Source organism: Aspergillus clavatus, genomic scaffold, assembly GCF_000002715.2.
Source record: "Aspergillus clavatus NRRL 1 1099423829804 genomic scaffold, whole genome shotgun sequence".
Classification (NCBI taxonomy): domain Eukaryota; kingdom Fungi; phylum Ascomycota; class Eurotiomycetes; order Eurotiales; family Aspergillaceae; genus Aspergillus; species Aspergillus clavatus.
This window is the reverse complement of record NW_001517095.1, coordinates 107,889-132,047: the sequence shown is the minus strand read 5'-3', so window position 1 is coordinate 132,047 and position 24,159 is coordinate 107,889. Positions and strand designations below refer to the sequence as shown.

Below are 24,159 nucleotides of genomic sequence, written 5' to 3'. Positions count from 1 at the left end.
CATGGATACACCAAGACTACGGAGTAGTCCGTACTCACCGTACTCAATCCGAAGCCAGGTGGCCCCATATGACTCCTGGGACTTCAGATGGAACAATTTGAAGCGACTGCACTGCCCGCTGCGAGGGGCCGTGAGGGGAAGTTCCCCTCGTGCGGGGTGAGCGACAGCAATGAGGGGATCGAGAATGCTGGGGTATCCGGATTAGGCATAGTGTCACACAGCAACGTCCCCTCACGCGAAGTATTCAGCTTCAACATCACTCAATCTCATCCAATGATCACGGGGGATAATATGGATGTGTCTGGAAGAATGCAGGAAATTCACCCGACTGAGTCAGAGAATAAGCCGCAGAATTCAATCTCAACATCCCTGTGGTTACCTGATAGGCGCTCGCTCTCCAACATTTTCCCTGTTATACTGTTATAGAGCGTCCCGCATGCGGGGAGACCAAGTCTCGCATCAAATGGAACCTGATCATTTCCATCCACACTAGACTACTTTCCGTGGGATCCGTCAGTCAAGCTGGACAAGGTACACTAGGTTGATCGACCACTTGGGTGGAGTTCCGCTCGTCCTGCCATCCACGGTGATACCTTTGTAGGTTGTACCTCGTATCTCCAGACTACCTCTCGAGTACTACTCCTGTACTGCCATGGGTTCGACTGATGAGTTGGAGAGGGGACGGCTGAGAATGGGTCTTCGGGTCTTCGGGGTCTTCGGGTTCAATCTATATGGTCATAGTTATTCTTTAGTTTGTCCCGAGATAAACCCAGCGAGATCTAAGGTAGACTATATATTAAGTGAAGATTCCCCCAGATCTTGAACTTACTTCCCATCCGCATCAGCAATCATCTGCGTCTTCATCATCATTTGATCATCTCTCTGTATCCTCGATCCGAACCGGATTTGGTAAGTTTACTTGAGTCCCGTCTCTATTCCAGCAGTGTGTTGCATCGTTCCCCACAGTCCCTCGCACTTTCTCCCTACCACTCTGCATCATGCTTCATGTCCTCCCACAAGTATGGATTTCTCCAATCCATCCATTGGGACCGATGACTGCCTGACCGTGGTGATATTAGATAAATAGAGAGCTAATTCCTCGGTCGCAGTCTTAACATTCATCAATAACTCTCCTTCTCTTCGTCGCACTTCTTTCTTCATTCAAAATGGTATTTATCCGTTCTTTATCCCGTCAATTGCGGCGGCCTGCCACCTCTCTTTTCTCTGCAAAAGGAGCCTTAGCTACACCTACCAGCTGCAGCGGTCCCTTTCGGGCCTCTCCTCTGGCCGGTTCGATTTCTGGTGCCCGTACGCTGACAGCCTCTGCCAATCTACAGGGCAAAGTTCTTATGGTCCTCTATGACGTTAGTAACCGAGATCCGTTCAAATAGCTGGAAGAAGCTATCGGACGCTAATTGGATATTTGTTTAGGGTGGTGAGCACGCCAAACAGCAGCCTGGCCTTCTCGGCACAACCGAGAATGAGCTTGGATTGAGAAAGTGGATTGAGGAGCAGGGTCACACCCTGGTCACCACCTCCGACAAGGAGGGCGAGAACTCCACCTTCGACAAGGAGCTTGTCGATGCCGAAGTCATCATTACCACTCCGTTCGTTTTGCCGACAATGCCAACCGCTGCTATCTCGCATCACCGAAACTAACTTTGCATTGTAGCTTCCACCCCGGTTACCTCAGCGCCGAGCGCCTGGCCAAGGCCAAGAACCTGAAGATCGCCGTCACTGCCGGTGTTGGTTCTGATCACGTTGACCTGGATGCCGCGAACAAGACGAACGGAGGTATCACCGTCGCTGAGGTGACGGGCTGCAACGTCGTCTCTGTGGCCGAGCATGTAGTCATGACCATCCTCACTCTGGTTCGCAACTTCGTCCCCGCCCACGAACAGATCCGCAACGGCGAGTGGGACGTCGCTGCTGTCGCCAAGAACGAGTACGACCTCGAGAACAAGGTCGTCGGAACCGTTGCTGTCGGCCGTATTGGTGAGCGTGTGCTGCGTCGGCTCAAGCCCTTCGACTGCAAGGAGCTGCTCTACTACGACTACCAGCCACTCAGACCCGAGGTTGAGAAGGAGATCGGCTGCCGTCGTGTCGACAGCCTGGAAGAGATGCTTGCCCAGTGCGATGTGGTCACCATCAACTGCCCTCTGCACGAGAGTACTCGCGGCCTCTTCAACAAGGACCTCATCTCTAAGATGAAGAAGGGTAAGTCCCCAACTGTGATGGATGAATATGATGCACATCACATGCTAACTCCCTGTCCGCTAGGCTCCTGGCTCATCAACACCGCCCGTGGCGCCATTGTCGTCAAGGAGGACGTTGCGGATGCCGTCAAGTCTGGCCACCTGCGCGGCTATGGCGGTGATGTCTGGTTCCCTCAGCCTGCCCCCAAGGACCACCCTCTGCGGTACGTTCAGGGCCCCTGGGGCGGCGGTAACGCCATGGTCCCCCATATGTCGGGTACCTCGATCGATGCCCAGATCCGCTACGCCCAGGGTACCAAGGCTATCCTCGAGAGCTACTTCTCGGGCCGCCACGACTACAAGCCGGAGGACCTCATCGTCAAGGATGGTGATTACGTCACCAAGGCCTACGGTCAGAGGAACAAATAGACGCATCACTCTGTTTTGAAGCGAATGACTGCATGTGCTACGGGCATAATTCTTCCGGCCCCAGCACCTTCTATAATGTTTTGCTCTTTTATGATACCTAAAATGACACTTTTTTTTTCCCCCTTTGACTTCAATCTGGCGTACTACCCATCTGAAACTGGCATAGTCTAGGCTGCTACTCAAGTCACTATTCATATGGATAGCAAGAAAAGACTGCTCAAGTAATTTGTCCTACTAGGGCCTATCGAGACTTCAACCTCTAGTGGAGCCTGCCGATCATGCAAAGCTTAAATCTGTTAGAGTTGACGGCTCTCAAAAGTAGTCTACCAACTTATCAACAATCAATGTCAGCATCGGGAATACAATAATGCTTCTTGTGGACGTGGATTGATCCTGCTTGGAGTATCTTTGGTCTGATATATCCTGATTATCAGCTCTTTTACCTGTGTCATGAAGCCAATATGCATGCAGAGCATTTCAAGTATATGGATAGTGACATTATATGTTGCAGAGCCTGTGAAGATGTAATGAATCTCGATGTTGAATTATTTTTTGGTTTGTAGGTTGATTAATGTCTTTTTTATGCATAATGTATCTACCCGTTGATAAGATCTTGGACGTTGCTATGGTCGGCCGACTGATCTGATATATCTACTACTATCTTATGGCTCTGGATGCAAGATCTACCCTTCAGCTGAACGGATTAGGTATGATCTGCTCCCTATGATCGATTCCCCTCGCATTTGGATTACTTGAAACTGGTGGAACTGATGAAGCATTCTTCAGTGAATCGTCCTGCTATATGGCGTCATCGGGAATGTACAAACCCACTTTCGATAAGAGAATTATGGTCATCCTGCGATGGATAGGGCTTGTAAAGAGATCAGATCATGCATGTCCATGTATGCATGTTGGTTATTATCCAACTGACAGGTATACCACTTGGGGGGGTTTCTCGGGGTCCCCAGGGGGTCTTCTAGATATATATTCAGCAATCGCCAATGGTTTGTATGCCGCCCATCTAGTATGTATATCATCAAACGCCATCCGAGTGAAAACCTGATAAAGATATTGAAGCGTGTATTGGTTCAGCGGTTCAACCTTGTACGGCTCCTTTCTTCCCCCTCCTCATCACTATCGTCCATAAACCCCTGTTCGAGATCCCGGCTCAGTCGGCTTTCTGCATCAGCCGCGGTGCTGCGCCGTCGCTCCAGCGCTTCCCTCCGGGCAGGATCCATATCCATTCCCACCATAATCTCCCCCTCCTCGTCAGAGATGCTGATGTTATCGTGCTGGTTGTCGACCTGTCGCCGCCACGACGAGGGTAGAAAGAACCGCATCACGGTGTCGGCTATTCGATCTCGCAGCGACAGCGTATGCGCGGAGATGGTCTGCAGCGGGAGGTATTGCGAGTATCGTTGGTGATAGCGGCGGAAGAACGGTACGATCAGGAAGGAGATGAGGAGATACAGCGCGAGGGAGATGAGGGCAGGGACGAGGAGAGTCTGTATAGGGAACGAGCTATTAGCATATTACATGCAGATTCGATAGTTGAGTAAACATACCTTTGCTAGGCGTGACATGGAGCCCATTTTGATCGTAGATCACTTCAAATAAAATGGCCGTGCTGAGTATATTATGTATTTCTCAACTTCAGGAGCCCCGGACACTACTCAGGAGTAATGGGAGGAAGTTCCGCCGAATCAGCAAGAGAGCACCATGGTCGCACCACACGTAAGCTAATTTTCCGCTGCTCAACAGCAATAGTCAGCGAGAATCTTTGAATTAGGCCCCCTTCAGTCTACACTCGTAGGCGCTTATTGGAGTTGTTCAGGCTGTTCTTTGTCACTACTGCAGGCTGATGCGGATCTCAACACGTGACTCTGTCAACTGGAGACACATTTCACGTGACCTAACCCCTACTGCGTTCTAGAGCCGCCTCGTGCGCCCCCTAATGGTAATAATACTGGATAACTGGAGATGCCCGTGCTTCAGCCCTGGCAAGCAAACGACACTCCAGCAACGATCTAGCGTCCCGGGCAACAAACGACAAGCGGCCACGCTCTATTGGGAACCACCCCGATAACCCATCGCGTGTGTTGTTGCGGCTATTCGCATTCGTCTTCGGCAGAAGAGGGAGGATCCCGGTGTTACTGACAAACTAATATTTGGCCAACTTCGCCCCCCTCTCTCTTCCTGGTTCTAGCGCTGCTCCGCAGCGGGTATTTACTGCTAGTCAGGACTCAGGAGTTCAAAATACGACTTATATCGGATTTGGGCTGAATGCCATTGTCGCCCTTGCGCAATCTGACAGCAACGGGCCCCGTTAGCTGGAAAAGGGACCTCACTAGCGACAACAACAACAACCTTCACCTTTTTATTTTAGACCTCATCTTCTTCGGTTGTGGATAACGCTCATGCTGCGCCTTGCATCTCCCCAGAGACGCCTGTCAAGATGCCTACAACCACCGCACCTGACAAATCGAGACAAACCTCGGCTGGCAAATCGTTCTTTGGGAGGAAGCTACACAAGGAGAGACCGGTAGATGATCGGTATGAGGGGTATGGAGGGTCGGAAAACCTTGCGCCTCCGGGGAGTGCTGCTGGGTCTCGTTCGTCCCGATATTCGAAGCGATCTTCCGTCCAATCTGTGGATTACACACACGACTTCGACCCCGGCGCGCTTTCAATGACGGCTGGCGTCATCACGTCCATTCCTTTCGAGAGCTTACCCTCCGATACAAGGTCTCCGATTCCGGTAGATTACCTGTCCAAGGCGGAGACGTCGCCGCGAAAGGAGCCATCACCAAATCACGTGGCAAAGGGAGGTGGTGATTTTCATCAGTATCCAGTATGGAATCCGTCCATGGTCCGCGAGAACAATGCCTACTCTCACCTTACCGGTCCCCGTCCGCCGCCGCACGCTTCAAACATGACCATGACCGGTAGCAATTCAGGAGACAGGGGTCCAAGGTATCAGCAGTGGGGCAGACCAGGCAGCTCGGCGACCAATGCTGGGTTCAGTCACAACTCGTCGTCCACTATAGACTCATCGTCAAATTCGCGGATTTCTCTCGATCAAGCCAGTATTCATTCTTCACTTTCATCCAACACAAGGGGGTCGAGCTATATCTCGGACGGCTCGGGGAGGACCCTCACGACATCGCAGTCGGCAGATCGGAATACACTTTTCCCCAGCAGTGGAAACTCTAGTCGATTATCGAATGCGCAAGCGGCATGGCAGGCTGCCCAGCAGTCTGCTCAGCAATCCGCCCCTCCGATCGGAGCTTCGCTCAACCCGGAGCAATATCTCACACGGCCCAGAGATGATCGTATTGTGGACCAACTATTCCTAGACTTGATGCAGAAGCGAGGCTGGCAGAATCTTCCGGAACAAGCCAAAAGACAGATGCTGGCATACCCTGCGTCCAAGAAATGGACCTTAGTTCACCAGGATCGCTTGACAGAGCTGCAAGGAGAGCAGAAGCGGAGGCAGAATGCACGACAAACCCACGGTCATGATGGACCTGCAGGGATTCTTGAGCGAGCAGATGAAGAGGGTAGTCCCGAGTGGTATGTCAAGAAGGTTATGGATGACACCATTACATCGAAACAACTGGCCAGTTTGAGTGTCAGTCTGCGAACACAGCCGATCAGGTAAGCCTATCCTAACACGGACTTGCTCCCTTCATCGCTTTGTTTCCTGCTAACCAGGCTATAGTTGGGTCAAGGCTTTTGTCGAAGCACAAGGTCAGGTCGCCTTGACCAATGTCCTCGCAAAGATCAATCGTAAAAAAGCTTCCGGGCCAGTACCCGCACCGCCAACAGGGGATCGGGACTTGGATCGCGAATATGATATCGTCAAGTGTCTCAAGGCCCTGATGAACAACAAATATGGCGCAGACGACGCGATATGTCACCAGCAGGTCATCATTGCTCTCGTGAGCTCTTTGCTATCGCCTCGGCTAAATACAAGGAGGCTGGTCAGTGAAGTTCTGACCTTTCTTTGTCATTGGGCGGATGGCCAGGGCCATCAGAAGGTACTTCAGGCCATGGATTATGTCAAGAATCATCATGGTGAAACTGGTCGCTTCGATGCCTGGATGCGCATCGTCGAGGTGACGATCGATGGCCGAGGAAAAATGGGAAGTCTGGTTGGGGCGAGTGAGGAATATCGTAACGGTGGTATCGGCATGGAAAATCTGCTTATGGAGTATGCGGTTTCTACTATGATGCTCATCAACATGATGGTGGATGCGGCAGAGACCGACCTGCAACTGCGATGCCATATTCGGGCTCAGTTCATCTCGTGCGGTATCAAACGGCTTTTGACGAAGATGGAGGGATTTCAGTACGAAGTCATGGATAAGCAGATCGAGCGTTTCCGGGAGAATGAGGCTATTGACTATGAGGATCTACTTCAGCGGGAAAGCAGCAGTATGAAGGATAGCATTGAGGGTGAGGTGAAGGATATGAGCGACCCTCTGCAGATTACGGACGCCATTTTATCCAAACTCAATGGCAGTCGTGCTCATGACTACTTTCTCTCTGCCATGCAGCATATGCTCCTCATTCGGGAGAATTCTGGAGAGGATGGTCTGCGCATGTTCCAGCTCGTCGATGCCATGCTCAGCTACGTTGCGATGGACCGGAGACTGCCCGACCTGGATTTACGACAAGGTTTGACTTTCACGGTACAAAGCCTTCTGGATAAGCTTCACACGGATGCGGAGGCGAGGCGTGCGTATGATGAGTCTCTGGAAGCTCGTCAGATCGCGGAGGCCGCAATCGCTGAACGGGATGAGATGAAATCCCAGGTGGAGATGGGCGCGGACGGCTTGGTGATGAAGCTGCAGAAGCAGATCGAGGAACAGACGAGCATCATCGAGCTTCAAACACGGCAGAATGAGACCCTCAAGGCCGAATTTGCTGATGTTCAGCGTCTGCGCGCCCAGGAGCTGCAGCGTAACGAACTGGAAACAAGAGAACTATACCTCATGCTCCGGGATGCGCAGGATATCGCTGCATCGAACGCCAAGAAGAACAACAATAACCTGGGAGAGACCGACCCATCACAAATGCGGGGTATTCTGGATCGCGAGAAGCTACTGGAGAGGTTAGAGATGCAGCTTGAGCGGACCAAGACGCAGTTCAAGTTGGAGGGCAAGGTCTGGGGCCAACATGGGCCCTCCGATCGTCTGCGCGAGCTACGGGAGCAGATGGACGGTGAACCAGACACCGAGGATTTCCAGGAGCAAGCTCGCCGGAATCTGGATACTAGCGCCCTGGGATCTGTCCATCGGAAGAGGAGCCATGTTCCAGGAATGGAGACCGCTGATGGTCAAGTCAAGCCACTGGACAGAGACGGAGCACTCCTTGTCGACATTGGACGGCCTCGGATGGATCCCGAACAAGCAACCGGTTTGCTTGGAGAGATCGCTTCGAAGGTTCCCAAGATCGATGCCGAAGAAAGCGATGCGGAGACTCCTACTACCGGACCCCAAATCGCGAATGATGAAGCCCAGACCATTGAAGAAGCCAAGCTCGAAAGCGAGAGTAAGAAACCTGTATCGGCTCCTGCACCACCACCTCCACCACCACCACCGCCTCCTCCTCCTCCTCCTCCTCCTCCGCCCCCAGGCGCAATAGGTGTCCCGCCCCCTCCTCCACCCCCACCACCCCCTCCACCTCCAGGAGGAAAGGGCATGGGGGTTCCGCCTCCACCTCCTCCTCCGCCTCCTCCCCCTGGCTTCGGTGGGGGCATGCCTCCGCCCCCTCCTCCACCTCCCCCCCCTGGCTTTGGTGGAGGAATGCCTCCGCCGCCCCCGCCGCCACCCGGGCGGTTCGGGGCTCCTCCTCCACCTCCGCCGCCTGGTGGTGCAGGAGGCTGGCGAGCAAACTATATGGCTTCGCAATCGGCACCGACTCACCCAACTTCTGTCTTGTCATCGATCAGACCTAAGAAGAAGCTTAAGGCTCTTCACTGGGACAAGGTTGATGCTCCACAGGTAACTGTATGGGCCTCCCATGACCCGACTCCTCAAGCGAAAGAACAGAAATATAGCGAGTTGGCGAAGAGGGGTGTGTTAGATGAAGTCGAGCGATTGTTCATGGCGAAGGAAACCAAGATCTTCGGAGCCGGCTCCGGGACCAAGCAACGCAAAGACAAGAAACAAATCATCTCGAATGATCTTTCAAAGAACTTCCAGATTGCAATGTCTAAATTCTCCCAACTGCCTGCTGAGGATGTCGTGCGCATGATCATCCATTGCGACCCAGAGATCTTGGACAACATGGTCGTCATGGATTTCTTACAGAGGGAAGAAATGTGCACGATTCCCGAAAATGTCTCCAAACTCATGGCCCCGTATAGCAAGGACTGGACTGGTCCCGATGCTGCCACGTCCGAGCGTGAGCAAGACCCTGCGGAGATTACCCGTGAAGATCAGATCTATCTCTACACTGCATTCGAGCTGAACCATTACTGGAAAGCGAGAATGCGGGCTCTTGCCTTGACGCGCTCCTTTGAACCGGACTACGAGCACATTTCGACCAAGCTTCGCGAGATTGTGAGGGTCAGTGAGTCTTTGAGAGACTCTGTCTCCTTGATGAACGTGCTTGGCTTAATCCTGGACATCGGTAATTTCATGAACGACGCCAACAAGCAGGCTCAGGGTTTCAAGCTGAGCTCGCTTGCGCGCCTTGGCATGGTCAAGGATGACAAGAACGAGACTACTTTCGCAGATCTCGTCGAGCGTATTGTTCGCAATCAATATCCCGAATGGGAAGGGTTTGTCGATGAGATCAATGGCGTCGTTGGTATCCAGAAACTCAACGTTGACCAACTGCGGACCGACGCTAAGAAATACATCGACAATATCAAGAATGTGCAGGCAAGTTTGGACGCGGGCAATCTCAGCGATCCGAAGAAGTTCCATCCCCAGGATCGTGTAAGTCAGATCGTTCAACGCAGCATGAAAGAGGCCCGAAGAAAGGCCGAGCAGATGCAGCTGTACCTCGAGGAGATGGTCAAGACATATGATGATATCATGGTCTTCTATGGCGAAGATAATACGGATGAGGGCGCTCGACGAGACTTCTTTGCGAAGCTGGCCACATTCTTGATGGAGTGGAAGGTAGGTTTCACCTTGACTTTTCCTATTTTCTTTGTCATTGCTCCCTGGGCTCGATCAAATGGCTAATCGCTATACAGAAATCGAAAGAGAAGAACGTCACTCTCGAAGAAGCCAGAAAACGCACAGAGGCTTCTTTGGCCCGTAAACGTATCAATGCCGGCCTTGCTAACAGTGCTGGCACTAGCGAAGCACCGCAGTCTCCTGCTACGAGCGGTGCCATGGATTCCCTGCTGGAGAAGTTACGTGCTGCCGCTCCTCAAGCTAGAGACCAGCGTGATCGTCGTCGGCGTGCTAGGTTGAAGGAGCGTCACCAGGTCCGCGTCGCTTCAGGTCAGCAGATGCCGGACATCGCTGCAACTGAAGCTGCGAATGGTGACGAAAACGCAGACAATAGCGCCACCGCCGCTGCGGACAGCAACAATGATCCCAGCAACGCAGAGTCCGGACTGCTGAGCCCGCCTGGCCAGGAGATGAACGTAGACACCCGCGCGAAAGAGACGCAGGTTTCCGAGGGCGAAGACGTTGCAGACCGCGCCGCAAGCATGCTGCAAGGTCTACGAGACAACATGGAAGGCGGAGATCGCAATCGCAGGAGAAGAGAGAGTGCTGAGGAAGAACGCCGAAAACGCAGATTGAGGAGACGAAATGGAGGGAGTGTTAGCAAAGACGCCGGCGACGGTTCGACTTTGTCAACTGTCCCAGAGCCGAGCACGCCTCCCGTCACACAATCCACGGCTCTAAATGAGACTGGGATGGTCAGCCCTCCATACGAGGAAGACGCATCCTCGCAGCCACCCCAGACTCCGGTTATCGTTGTCTCGCCGAATGCCGATCTACAATATCGGTCTCCTGGAGATGAAGAATCTCTTAGGGGCTCGCCTGGGAGTCGGCCTATGCATTAATCGGGCTGACTATATCATCTCATTTTCTGCTTCCTTGCCATCTTTTGGCTCTCCTAAAAAACGGCCCCAATCATTTTTTTTTCTAATATAATGTTTGATTGATAGACTACATGATGTCGTCTCCGAAACATTGCCCCATGTCTTTCAGTGTATAATATCCCTGGCTATTGTCCGCCTTTCACTTTGTTCCCCATTTCCTTTTTCACCACTTTGAACACCCGACCTTCTTCATCCTCTGGTGCCACCATTACTCTTTTATTTTTTACGATCATTCTGTTCTGTCTCCAGCATACTTTCATTGTGAATTGTTTCTGAAGTTCCCTTTCCAGAGTACATCGTCCCAACTTCCTGTCCATCCCCAATCTCGGGTTCCTTTAATCGTTCCTATCTTCTCTGCATATCTCTCTCAGAATCTTCTCCTTACCTTTTTTTATTTGTACATAATCTCGTCATATTGTTTTCTGGCTGCGCACAACGAGTCTCCAACGGCCAGTTCTTCCTGTTTCTTCCCCAGCACGATTTCTGGACCCTTGTTGCATTTCTTTTGCGGTGGATCATGGAGCATGGGTTGTCTGGCGTATGGCTCGGCGTCATTCGGCGCGCAGGCGTGGCGAATTCATGCAAGTGCTGTGTCGTTGAAATAAAGTGGATATTCCCCATGCATCTGTTGGTCTTCTGGAGGTTTCCTCTGATTGTTCTACATGTAGCCTGTTCCGATGATGTTCATAGACCACGGTCCCTTCGTGCAAGATTCGATGGCTTGGTATGTAGTTAGATAGGTCAAATGGCTACGCGCGCAACATATCTGGATTTCAGCTTGTAGTCCATGGAGATAGCTTCTCTGCTTGGTATATAGTTGCTATCAACTGGTTGTACTCGTGCTTTTAAATGTATGATCACGTGCCTTGTTATCGGGAAGTGATTGATAACCAGCACCGAATATCTTCGACTCCATCAGCTCTCAGCTCACCTAATTCATATTTTGCAAGCTCTCCGCGTGCGCATGCAAGCATCTGCCTTTCGAAGTCTGCGACGGGCTATCCCCTTTTGCCCGTCATGGAGCAGACAGATCGGTGCGCTGACTTTGAGCGCTAGAGCTTCTGTCTTGACCAGCTCTCAGCTGCTGCCGCGGAGTTTATCCAATGCACGCCAAAGCTTCTCTACTTCACCACGCTTTCGATTCTCTTTGGAGACTGACTCCACGATATATGCATTATCAACTGCTCCCGGTCGGGCCGCTATAGCAGTTGTGCGATTGTCAGGACCCGCATGTGTGCAGGTAGGCTCAAAATAATCTTTCCGTCGATGCTCGGTGGCATTCATATGCTGACTGTCCAGTAGGTCTATCACGCCCTTTGTCCCAATGCGCGTCTCCCTCGTCCTCGCATTGCGGCTGTGCGCACCGTCTACGATCCGACACAAAAGCCCTCAGCCAACACGGTTCTCGATACAGGAGCCCTTGTGCTGTATTTTCCTGGACCCAAGACCGTCACAGGCGAGGACGTGCTCGAATTTCACCTGCACGGCGGACCGGCTATCGTCAGATCTGTCTTAGCGGCTATCGCCCGCACGAGCCGACCGGATGAGAGTCTCGTGCGCTATGCGGAACCCGGTGAATTTACTCGGCGAGCGTTTATGAATAACCGGCTGGGGCTGCCGCAGATCGAGGCGTTGGGGGATACCTTGACTGCTGACACAGAGCAGCAGCGACGTCTTGCTGTGCGGGGCGCGAGCGATGCGCTTTCCAAGCGCTATGAACTGTGGCGTCAGCAGCTACTCTATGCGCGCGGGGAGCTGGAGGCGTTGATTGATTTCTCCGAGGACCAGCATTTTGACGAGTCTCCGGTGGAGTTGATCAGCTCTGTTGCCGTGCAGGTCCGGGCGCTGCAGGCGCAGCTCAAACTGCATGTGGAGAATGCGTCGAAGGGTGAACTTCTGCGTAATGGCATCAAGATTGCCTTGCTGGGTGCTCCCAATGCAGGCAAGAGCTCGCTTTTGAACCGGGTTGTGGGCAAAGAAGCCGCCATTGTCAGTACTGAGGAGGGAACTACGCGAGACATCGTAGATGTCGGAGTGGACGTTGGTGGGTGGTACTGCAAGCTCGGTGACATGGCTGGCATACGCTCGGAGAATAGCAGCCAAAGAACGGTGGTTATTGGAGCAGTCGAGAAGGAAGGCATTCGGCGTGCCCGAGCCAGGGCTTTGGAGTCGGACGTGATTGTCGTTGTTCTGTCCCTAGAAGAAGGCGCCAATGGTTCGCCTTACCGCTTGTCTGTCGAGCAGGAAGTCGTCGATGCTGTCAGCGACTGTGTGCAAGCTGGGAAGTGTATCGTGGTGGCAATCAACAAATGCGATCGTCTGCCAGTAGCGGACCGATTGGGCCAACCACTCCACGATTTGAGAGAAAGGATACGGACGCTCTTCCCAGCTGTGCCGGAGAAGCGGATATTCAGCATCTCCTGTCAGGAAGCTACACAAGGAGTTTCGTTGGCGCAAGCGGATCCAGGGAACCTGCAGGGATTTATGCGAGGCCTTATCTCAACATTTGAAGAGATTGCGTCCCCAACGGGACTTGAAGGGGATGAAAATGGACAATATGATATTTCTTACTGGGAGGATTCATTAGGAGTGACCCATCGCCAAAGCTCTAATTTACAAAGATGCCTGCAACACCTGGATGATTTCCTGAACCAAACCCGACAATCCCAAACGCCCCAAATCCTCGGCTATGCTCAAGATAAAACTATCGAAGAGGAAGTGGATATCGTGATGGCGGCCGAGCACCTGCGCTTCGCCGCAGATGCGCTCGCAAAGATCACCGGCCAAGGCGAGAGTGGAGACGTGGAGGACGTCTTGGGCGTTGTGTTCGAAAAGTAGGCATCCTTGTGCGTTTGCGAAATTGTGTTCTTGTAGCTGACTTTGAATCTCCTTCTAGGTTCTGTGTTGGGAAATGATGTGCCAGATGTGATTCTCGATCTTGCATTTCTTGACTACTGGTTCGCTGCATGATTTCCCTTGGGTATGCGAATTCCCCAGTCCACAGCCCGTACCCCAGACATTCCCCTCTGCAACAGCTCATCATGGTCAGGCGAGGATACAGCTCAGCACAGTCGATTCAGTGCTATCCGAAGGTCTGTTTTCCAGACAGCGTTTAATCTTCGTCGCTGTGTACGTCGTTGTATCCGCCGCGGCCTTGCATAGATGGCTGGTCGAGCAGATCGCCTGCGCAGGCGAAGCGGGTTACTGGTTGGGAGGGCTCGGTGGACTGGGTGGGAGCGTTGTATCCGCCTCTTCCCATTGACGGGAGCTTCGTCAAGGAAGGGAGGAGATCGTTTTCAAGGGTTCAATATTCTATCCTGTCTCGCGTGTGTGTTCTCGCGACGGATAGTGGTCTTGGTCTGATATGTGCCGGTCAAATGGGCGGAAGGCTGGTATGGTATGGATGAGTGGACTGACTCGAATTGCTCGAGGCACACAAACGATGCGATTCTATCAACTGGATTCAATGGATTGATCGTATTCTATGCCAAACAAACTACAGTATAGTGAAGCTAGCCTATATATACCCTCCCAAGTCGAATATATGTCTGCCTCATGACACTAGGAGTCCAGGCACCCACGGGGCAGAAATGAGCAATCGTGAAGAGATGACTAACTTTCTCCTGCCGATGCCTGGATTCTATTTTTACGTGTCCTTTCTTTTTTTTTAATTACAGAAATCCTCTTCTCTTGGATTGTCGTCTTTTCATGGATATTTCATGACGATTCTTTGCATGACTCTTTTGGACTCAAGATAAGATCAGCCAAGTATGGTTTGGCTGGCCTAAGTGTAATAATAATACGACTATCCCGTAGATGGAACCCGATTTCTAATCTTCATCTATTTCCCCTTCCTAGTTCTATTCTTAATCTTCTATTTTACAAAGCTGCTTAGAAACATATGTTCGGCTTCATTTTGTTTCCGTCTGGTTTCTTCGGCAAGATGCCTCCCATCGGACGAAATAGAACGTCCTAGGTTCGTCACCTCCGTACTGTCTGCATCGCGAAGCCCTCTTTTCAGGATGAGCGTAGCATAAAGTAGTATCTCTTCTTCAACTGTCGATTCTCTCGTAAGGGGCCGTATGGCTTGTAACATGTCGTCTTCGCCGATGTTGATATCGCAATGTATGTACATCTGTACCTAATACCCTCTGGGGAAATCAATCCCTAGCGTTTCGTTGTGTATACTCTACTCTATTCTGTAGTGAAGCAGGTTTAGGGCTTAGAATACCTGACCGTTTGACTCACTTGTGAAAAAAGACTATCATCTGACTATTCCTGAAGCACTGAACGGGGTTTAACACAGGATTCTACAGGCATCGACGGATCCTACTGGTAGCCGTTATTTAGGCGAGCGGCCTATACATAAGCGTTGTTTTCCAGACATCACGACTACCTCAACTGAGTCCACCGGAATTGAGTTACGATCTGTGGTAGGTTAATTCTCTTGAGGCTGGGTTTCATCATTTGGATCCACGCTTGGTGCAAGATGGCTTTCGGGAATGGTTTCAGCTGTCGTGTGAAGAGTCTATGACTGCGAGGCAGACTGTGGCTTATGGCTTTGAGTCATAGTGACCAACCCTCAGCTGCTCTGTATACTCAATGATATCAGTCCCTGTTCTGGTCTTCAGCACGATACGGTCATGGAGAATTGATGATGATCACTCTCTACTATAGAAGATGGAGAACTTGGAGGTGATCATCCTCCTCCTCCTCTGGCGGTTCAATGTATATATATCCTCTCATATCCCGACATTTCATTAATATTGCTGCTTCTCGTGGGTATGTGTAGCTGAACGCCCACAGTATTAATAATAATAATAATAAGAGAAAAAAAAACTTTATCTCGAAGAAAAAATCCAGCTGTGAACAGCTCATTCGCTGATATGGAGTTGAATTACTATATCAAAATCTTGTAATTGTACGAGTATTCTACCGACAATCCCATCACTCTTGAACACTCTCAAATGGGATATTCCAACTGATCCATACGACGCAACTGTCTTTGAAGACCGAAGACAACCGAGTAAGGCCCTGAGCTCCAACTTGTTAACGAAGATTTAGAAATACACAAACTCGATGACCTCCGAAACTGATGTCATCGGCCAAAGCGACTGTTCCAGCGCGACAAGTTACACCCGCTGCGAGATGAACCGCCGTAGTTTTGCCAGAGATTGAGGCATCTGTAGTAGATGATCGCAATCTGGACTCGTCTCCACATGCTGGTAGAGTGCCGACAAGAACCGGAACGTACGCCTGCATCCGGGACAAAAGAATGGAGAATATTGTTCTCGGTTCTGGGTGTACTTGCGAGCTTGGTAGCATTCAAACGCCAGGTCATTGATCTTATTGAGATCCACGCCTCTCATGCAGTTCCCTGCCTCCAGATGAATGAGCATAGCCGAGAATGACCCGAACGCTCGATAGCAACCGAAGCATTCCTCGTCGCGAGGGTCGTGGGAGCGTTGATGCTGTTGCCGTTAGACTAGAGGAGAACAGCTGCTATCCAAGGGGTACGGAAACCAACCATACGGCGGCTGTTCTGGCTAGAGAAGTATCGATCGCACTTGTTGCACCAGTTATGGCACTGCACGTCATGCTGGCCTAGCTCGTATGCCGATGCGAAATATTGCTCGCATGGCTCGCACAAGCAATGCTGATCATCCAGATGTTCCTCAAGGTCATGCCGCGAGGGAAAGTCAACCTCGAATTCACAGAGATGGCAGATATTATGTCGATGTGAATTCCTCAGGTGATCACGCTTGGATGCTTCAGAGACAAATACACGATCGCACCGCGCACACCAGCAATGGTCCCATCGATAATGGTCTTGCGCTTGGCTCAGTAAGTCAAACTGACTCTGACAGGTGCTGCAGGAATATTGAGGGGCAGGTAGATATGAAGTCTCTGGATCACCAACAACATAGTGACCTAATTGAAGCATCTTCTCCAGGAAGCTGTTCTTTGGAGTGCTTGGGGCATTTATGAAGGAGAGAAGACAACATTGAAGTTATGTACTCCACAACTTAATCAACGGAGACTTGGAGAGTAGACTAGTTAATGGCTAATAATACCTAAAGATTGATCTGCTTGGCAAGCAGGGGATGGGTCAGATGCTCTAAAACTTTAGCACAGCACTAGACCGTTTACTCTAATATATTATATATTATTGGTGCTACCTCGATATCTTAGGGGGTCACCTGACAACGACATCAAGAACAATTCATGTCCCAAAAGGCCTCGTTGAAAGTGATATATACGAGTCATCATTCATCAGTGCTTTAACTTTCAGGGGCAGTGTATACGGAAGACGAGGACTCTGAATCCGTGTCACTCGCGAGGTCTCCAGCGCTGTTCACTGCGTCAAATGTGGTTACAAAAGACGTGAACCGTGGATTGGGAGACCTTGAAGTCGGTCCGCCAGTCGGTTCCGGTGCAAGCACTTCGACTTCGGCCTCCCTTTTATGAACAGCGGAGACCGGGGTGCCTCTCCAATACGGCATAGAGTAGAAAGATGGCGGAAAACCACCGTCAGATTGAGCGCCAACCGGCTCAAAACTTATCATCTGGGATGAGTCTCCCGGATTCCCAATCCTTCCCGAGTCGAGAGCTCCCCCCCGGCGCATATGCTCTGGAGTAGCGGACCGACTCGCAGGGAGCCCTTGCTCGAGTGTAACAGGCAACTCTTGCGGAGCTACAGCCGAGATCGCTGTGCTAGAGTGTGTTGGTTGAGCTTGTACATGTATTGAAGGGACGCCTGGGGTATCATTACATGTCCCTACTATAGGTTGGGTCCCCTGGAAGGTCATATTTTGAGTCTGTCCTTCGAGTTGCGTGCCATCCCGGTGCAACAAGCCCCGGATCTGTTCCTTCTGCTCCTCGGAGATACCTGCATGAGGTGCGAAGCCGATTCGAGAGGCGTCCTGGCCAAACTCCGTCCCGTCGCTGGCCGACACGGGTCCGTGCGAAAGTAGCAGGGCAAGAATATCAGGATGTGCATTATACGCGGCATAATGATGGGGTTGCCATCCAAACCCGTCTTTCTTCACAACAGAGGCGCCATGTTGAAGCAGTAGCGATACTACTGGGAGATGTCCTCCCATTGCTGCTAGGCACAGCGGAGAATCTTCCTGCGATTTATCGCCGAACTTCAAGTATAAGGGACAACCTCGACCAAGGAGATTTTGGACTGCTGCAGCATGGCCATACCGACAGGCTACCCCGAGAGCCCGGTCGCCCATAGAGTCTCTAGCTTCCAGGGAGGCTCCTTTGTCAATCAGAAGGTTGAGCAAACCCATGGACCCGTGAGCAGCCGCGATATGAACGGGCCTTCGTTGGTCCGTATCTGTCTGAGCCTCGACATCCGCATCGCTGATCAGTAGCAATCGGACGATCTCGAGATTGTTCGCTAAGCAAGCGTAATGTAAAGGGGTAAGGCCATCCAAGCATCGCGTCTCCACTGGTATGGACATGCGCAAGAGTGACTCTACCACAGCAAAACGGGAATTCATAGCCGCAAGGTGCAGCGCTGTACGCCCTAGTTTATTGCACTCGGCTAGCGCACCTTTCTTCCTGCTCAAGAGCTCCACAACTTCGGTGTGTCCATTGAACGCAGCCCAGTGCAAAGCAGTCATAGAAGCATCGTCACCAGAGCGAACTGATGCTTTGCGCTTCAGAAGCTCTTGTGTTGCCGCAAATCTTCCCATTGCTGCGGCGCAGATGAGCGGTGTCCTTCGATCACTCCCCAGCGCGTCGATAGTAGCTTTACCGTCCAGAAGGAGTCGGATCGCGCCGAGGTGACCCTCTTCGCACGCATAATGCAAGGCCGTCATCATGGCTCCGTCTTTCGCTTCTATATCTGCACCACATGCGATTAAAAGCTCTATGATTGCTTCATCACCCCGCTTTGCGGCCGTATGAAGGGCTGTCATATGGTTGTCTGCTCGAACGTTCACCCTGGCGTGGTTGGCGATCAACAAGCGCAAGGCTTCAAGCTGCCCTCGATGAGCCGCTACCCAGAGGGCTGTTCTGCCATGGGCATCGCATACTTCGGTCATTGAATGCTCAAGGAGTAGTCGAAGAACATTGCAATGACCGCGAGATGCAGCTAAGTGGAGGGCCGTCGAGCCCCCAGCATCCACGACATCGAGTCTTGCTCTCTTTTGGATCAACAAATCAACCACCGACTCATGCCCGCAATGCGCTGCCACTAATAATGCGGTTCTACGGGTGCTAAAATGCCGACTATCAACTCCATGGCCACTTTCTATGAGCATCTCAACGTCTGGTCGACTTCCTGACTGGGCTAACTTCACAATCATGGGAGCTGCTGCTCCTTCTGGGGATGCGAGGTCAATGCTCGGCTCAAGGTCCTTCTTACTCATTGCACGTGTCGTCTTCGATGCCGTCAAGCTTCTAGCTGGAGATGATAGAGCCGATGATGTCAGATTGCTTCGGCTAAATCTCCGAAGCATTGATCGAACGACACTTCCACGCTTGGATCCCAGCGGGGATTGGGGGCTTAAAGGTGGATTCGTACTCGAATGGGATCTTTGAACTTGCGTTTGACTCAATTGGCGGCCAGGTGCGCTCCCATATGTCATGCTTTTGCTATGTCCATTCCCCAGAATCATAGAGTTGTAAGAACGAATCGGCAGTGAAACGCTATTCGTCTGAGACAAGCTGGGACTGGCTGTGGCTCCACTTGCGTATCCTTCATCTGTATCCCTTTCATAGTCGCCTTTCTGGCTTGCAGATGACCAACTTTCGGATTTCGAGCGGAGGTGCGGGAGTGGTCGATGGAATGAGGGAGATTCTGCAAATGTTCTGTCCACATCAGCGGCAGCTTGGCTGATAGAGGGCTGATAAAAGCTCCAATTTGAACTGAGTACACGGGAACCTGCATAGCTGGAACCTCGAAGAGTGGCTGTATCATATGCGACTTTTTGAATAATCTGGCGGTTTTCCGCTCTCCGTAACAGCTCAACTTGTTCAGATGACGATCGACTGTAGCGGCTTTAGCAAATCCTCATGAAAGAATGCTCCCAGGGTATTTCACCATTGGCACGCCTGTAGGAGCAACTGCAACGCTACAACCTGCGCATGAAGTCGTTCCTGGTGACCTCGCATCACGTCTTCATTCCATATGACCTTGACACGAGCTCGGAAGCCGATCACAGTGGCTTGTCCTGTGACGGTCTGAGTGAGGGACGTCACCTCATCCCCAAGATGCTCCATGACCGCCCGGCAGCCATCGAGTGCAACATTTAATCCCTCAATATACTCCTCGGACTCTGTTGTATCGCGGACGTTGAATCGGGCCCAATCCTCCAAGTGAGTTACCGCAGATTTGATGGTCGCCAGCTCTCCGATGAGACATTGAATGGTGAGGTCGGCATTATCGAATTTCCCCTTTAGCTTGGACAGCCCTATAGCCGTCTGAGAAATAACCTGCGTGATCTGAAGAACTCCTGAGATTGCACCAATCCAGGAGAAAGGATCCATTGAAATGGTGTGCGTTTTGCGAGACTCAATTATATTATTGATGGAGACTTCGGCTGCAGATGCAGAGGTTGACAACAGACCGGTAAGAAGACGAGACTGGGATGCTGAAGTTGGAGGAGCTCTCTTTCAGGTTCGATAGTAATGGAAGACAGGCATCAGAAGATGAAATAATGAAAGGATGCGATGAAAAGATTCGAGCTCCCAAGCTCCAGTGTTGAACTGCGAGGCTGTAGATTGACCGACATGGGCAAGGCTGGAAATGAAAACCCTCGTGTTGATTCTTGTCAATCTTGATTTGTTCCTGCTAGTGCTGTAAGGAAGGAGAGTAAGCAAGCAGGTGAATTTCCCCTCCTTGACACTGCCACAATCCTCCCAGTCGATCTCATCTGGATCGATAAGAGCAGTCAAGAATAAGACCCAGCTCAGTATCTAGCGGGGATTCTTTGTTGTGTAGCTAGATATGTGATGGTGCATAACAACCTACAAATAAGCAGGTTACCTCTAACTATACTTTGGATAGCATAACAAGAAGGACTGGGGGGTGGTACAGCTTCATGCCTAACCCGGAAAGACTGAAGCTATACAAAACCCACTCGAGTCTTCAATATCAAACCAATCACAGCATTCTTTGACAATCACGGACAAGATAAGTAGTATGTCTTAGATTCAGTTGGATCTCTCTTATGATCAGGACACGTTCCGAGGATGGATGTTCAAACGCAATCAATGACTTTAAAAGGTCACATACATCCCAACACCCCGAGCATGTTCATCCGGCATAAGCTAGGTGAGCTTCCCATGGCTATGATGACTGCAGTAGTCAAAAATTCGAAGCAACTGGACACATTATCAAATGAATGGGGAGGGCAGACATCGAGTTTCCTTGATCCTGGAGCTCTATACTTATACTGGACGACATTGACATGAAAGATTTTGGGATTTCCCGCCAAAAATTCCGCCAAAAGATCTTGCTTTCAAATGAAAGCAGAGGCTTGATTGATCGTTGAATATAATAATCACGGCATCAAGTTTAAGAATCCAAGACGATGAGTCAAGATACCATCCGTTGCCGGAGTCATGTCTTTTAAATGTCCGGCGGGGTCCTCTTTGACTCACCCCACGGTTCACCGAGATCCGGACCTGAATTCTTTCTCTTTGCAAACAAATTGTTCAATTGATCGCTGTTGAAGCAGACACAGTAACAATGCCTTCCAGACAAGAAGTCGCCTACTTTGGAGCCGGTCCGGCTCCCCTCCCCACCTCTGTCGTCGAAGCTGGCGCAAAGGCCTTCGTCAACTACAACGATTGCGGACTCGGACTCGGAGAAATCTCGCATCGTTCGCCCACTGCGAACAAGATCCTTGAGGATACCAAGGCAGCCCTGGCAACCCTCCTGGATATTCCCGATGACTACGAAATCCTTTTCATGCAGGGTGGTGGAAGCGGACAATTCAGCTCCGTTGTGCAGAACCTTGTGGGAGTCTGGATCGAACGCAGACGGCAGCGCGCAGAGGCAGAGATCTCGGCCAGCGAACAGAAGGATGAGCTGGTCTTTGAGAGATTACAAAAGGAAGTCCAGGAGGAGCTGAAGATGGATTATCTGGTGACAGGATCGTGGTCGTTGAAGGCAGCACAGGAGGCCACCAGACTGGTGGGCGCAAAGCATGTGAATATCGCCTTCGATGCGAGAACCGCAAACAATGGAAAATTTGGCAAGATCCCAGCCGAGGAGACTTGGTCTCTCGCGCCCAGCAAGGATTCGGCCTTTGTCTACTTCTGTGACAATGAGACGGTTGATGGGGTCGAGTTCCCCAGCTTCCCTAAGGTCCTGGAGTCGGATGATCGAATCGTCGTTGCAGACATGAGCTCCAACTTTCTCAGCCGAAAGGTTGATGTGAATAAATACTCGGTGATCTTTGTACGTCGCTTTCCTTCATCTATCTACGGACGCATATTTTCCCGAAGCCTGAGCTGACAGAACAACAGGGTGGTGCCCAGAAGAACATCGGTATCGCTGGTATCTCCATTGTCATCATCAAGAAGTCACTTCTGCCTCCTCAGACACCCACACCAGCTCCCGCTCTCCTTCACCGATTGAACATCAGCGGACTCCCAGGAACCATCGTTCTTGACTATGCGATCATCGCCAAGAACAACTCCCTGTACAACACACTTCCCATTTTCAATCTGTGGATCGCTGGCAAGGTCATGACCGAACTCGTCGAGACATACGGCACTCAGAAGATTAACGGTCAGGAGGAAGTCTCGGATCGCAAGGCCGAGATCCTCTATGCTATCCTGGATAACTACCCCCAGGTCTACCGCGTGGTTCCAGATAAGAGCGTTCGCAGCCGCATGAACATCTGCTTCCGTGTGTATAACGGCGATGCCGAGAAGGAGAAGGAATTCCTGGCCGGAGCTGAGAAACGTCTCCTCCAGGGATTGAAGGGACACCGCAGTGTGGGTGGCATTCGGGCCAGCAATTACAACGCGGTCCCACTGGAGAACGTGGAGAAGCTGGCAAAGTACCTCGAAGATTATGCCTCCAGCAATTAGGAGCCGCTTTGAGGGCTATGAAATTTCGTTAATGTGAAAAGTCTCGTTTGTACGCAACCTACCCGATTGTTCCAGGTTTATTCAACATAGCGCCCCGATTTACACATATGGTATTTACAGATCAGGAATCAAGAAATTATATGGTTCATAGGTAGTTGGTAGCTATCAAAGCTTCCATACCGCCCAATCTTTCAACTCAAGTGCTTTGATAACTCCTTGAAGAGGCCCCTGTAGTTCCATTCCTTGTGCCCAGAGCTTTGGTCCTGCCATGTAGCTAATAAATCCTTCTGGCCCTGACACAAGAATTATTTTGCCTCCTGGAGAACCCTTCGATGGGGCAGAGTCAGTGAAACTTGAGATGATTTTTCCCCCAATAAACGAATTCTCCTCGTCAATAAAGTAGTTCACAGTAATCTGCCCCGGATATTGGGCTTTAAGGGCCTCAAGCTCCCGGACCATGAGCGAAGTTGCAGCAGGAATGCGTGGCAAATCTACGGGTGGAGGGCTGGGTTTGGAAGATCCGAACAGACCAGAAAACCAGGACCTCCGTTGTGTCTCATCCGTTGGTAAAGTATCACTGACACCCCCAAGACAGTCATCGCGTCTTCGATTCGCCCACAAGATGTGTATGTGAGGTTTTTGGGCTAGGTCTTTCCGGTGGAGAAGGGTGTATCCGGCTTGCAGAGCAGGAGCGATTCCCGTCCCACCGGCAATGAACAGAATCTGCCGAGTGTCCGCAGGAATCTCGCACTCAATCCGTGGCCCACGGACCTCAATGGAGGATCCCAAATCAAGCGCATGCAGATACCGCGAGACTTCACCAAAGGGGTCCTTGCGGATGAAGAACCGGAGGGAGCCATCCTCCTCGCTGTCCGGTGATGATGGCGGGAGGGGTGTATAATCTCTTCCAATCTGCAATTGCGGTTGCTTGAACATGACACTCCATACCCCAGTCTTCCATGCTTCCTCGTACACCTCGCAATTGTCTTCTGGGTGGGCTGGCTTCAGAGTGAAGATGCTGCCATTCGACGATACCGGTTCCCTTGCAACTAGGCGGTATTTGGTGAAAGTGACTGGATTCAGGGTCGCAGATTCTGGACCCCTTTGCGATCTGATATATGCCCCAATTCCTGCCGCTGTCGCGGTCACGACGGCCAGTCGAAGCCAGAGACGCTGTTTGGGCGGAGAAGATGCGGAGGAAGAGGGTGAGGAAGATGAGATGACATAACGGCGACCAGCTGCTTTCCCCGCGAGCGTAGGTGGCGGATTGAACAGATGTCCCCCGTAAGGTGATATCCTGGGCTTCATGGGTATATGATTTAGGAGGCGGACTCACACGAACTCCCGATGAAGGACGATCGAGTCTTCTGCTAGATGATATCAATTCTAAAAATGCCC

General features: G+C 51.2%; 7 protein-coding genes across 7 annotated transcripts, besides 5 other annotated features; 4 read left to right on the top strand and 3 right to left on the bottom strand.

Moving 5' to 3' along the window:
- Positions 1–1,166: 1,166 nt before the first annotated feature.
- Positions 1,167–2,624, top strand: fdh (formate dehydrogenase (NAD+) FDH1; the record flags this gene model as incomplete). Its single annotated transcript, XM_001270054.1, has 4 exons — positions 1,167–1,364; positions 1,432–1,607; positions 1,673–2,217; positions 2,281–2,624. 4 exons carry the CDS (start codon positions 1,167–1,169, stop codon positions 2,622–2,624), a joined length of 1,263 nt encoding a protein of 420 aa, XP_001270055.1.
- Positions 2,625–3,712: 1,088 nt separating this feature from the next.
- ACLA_095610 (uncharacterized protein) lies at positions 3,713–4,216 on the bottom strand (the record flags this gene model as incomplete). Its single annotated transcript, XM_001270053.1, has 2 exons — positions 3,713–4,129; positions 4,190–4,216. 2 exons carry the CDS (start codon positions 4,214–4,216, stop codon positions 3,713–3,715), a joined length of 444 nt encoding a protein of 147 aa, XP_001270054.1.
- An 863-nt stretch (positions 4,217–5,079) lies between these two features.
- On the top strand, positions 5,080–10,662 carry ACLA_095600 (formin sepA; the record flags this gene model as incomplete). The annotated part of the gene is made up of 3 exons (XM_001270052.1): positions 5,080–6,281; positions 6,346–9,760; positions 9,838–10,662. 3 exons carry the CDS (start codon positions 5,080–5,082, stop codon positions 10,660–10,662), a joined length of 5,442 nt encoding a protein of 1,813 aa, XP_001270053.1.
- Positions 8,205–8,229: a microsatellite.
- Positions 8,231–8,256: a microsatellite.
- Positions 8,232–8,256: a microsatellite.
- Positions 8,338–8,371: a microsatellite.
- Positions 8,342–8,445: a microsatellite.
- Positions 10,663–11,718: 1,056 nt separating the features above from the next.
- ACLA_095590 (tRNA modification GTPase) lies at positions 11,719–13,539 on the top strand (the record flags this gene model as incomplete). The annotated part of the gene is made up of 3 exons (XM_001270051.1): positions 11,719–11,735; positions 11,776–11,941; positions 12,004–13,539. The coding sequence occupies 3 exons, from the start codon at positions 11,719–11,721 to the stop codon at positions 13,537–13,539; spliced, it is 1,719 nt and encodes a 572-aa protein (XP_001270052.1).
- A 3,443-nt stretch (positions 13,540–16,982) lies between these two features.
- ACLA_095580 (ankyrin repeat protein) lies at positions 16,983–20,205 on the bottom strand (the record flags this gene model as incomplete). Its single annotated transcript, XM_001270050.1, has 2 exons — positions 16,983–19,716; positions 19,760–20,205. The coding sequence occupies 2 exons, from the start codon at positions 20,203–20,205 to the stop codon at positions 16,983–16,985; spliced, it is 3,180 nt and encodes a 1,059-aa protein (XP_001270051.1).
- A 1,204-nt stretch (positions 20,206–21,409) lies between these two features.
- Positions 21,410–22,761, top strand: ACLA_095570 (O-phospho-L-serine:2-oxoglutarate transaminase; the record flags this gene model as incomplete). Its single annotated transcript, XM_001270049.1, has 2 exons — positions 21,410–22,123; positions 22,192–22,761. 2 exons carry the CDS (start codon positions 21,410–21,412, stop codon positions 22,759–22,761), a joined length of 1,284 nt encoding a protein of 427 aa, XP_001270050.1.
- A 165-nt stretch (positions 22,762–22,926) lies between these two features.
- ACLA_095560 (cytochrome b5 reductase family protein) lies at positions 22,927–24,069 on the bottom strand (the record flags this gene model as incomplete). The annotated part of the gene is made up of 1 exon (XM_001270048.1): positions 22,927–24,069. One exon carries the CDS (start codon positions 24,067–24,069, stop codon positions 22,927–22,929), a length of 1,143 nt encoding a protein of 380 aa, XP_001270049.1.
- Positions 24,070–24,159: the final 90 nt, after the last annotated feature.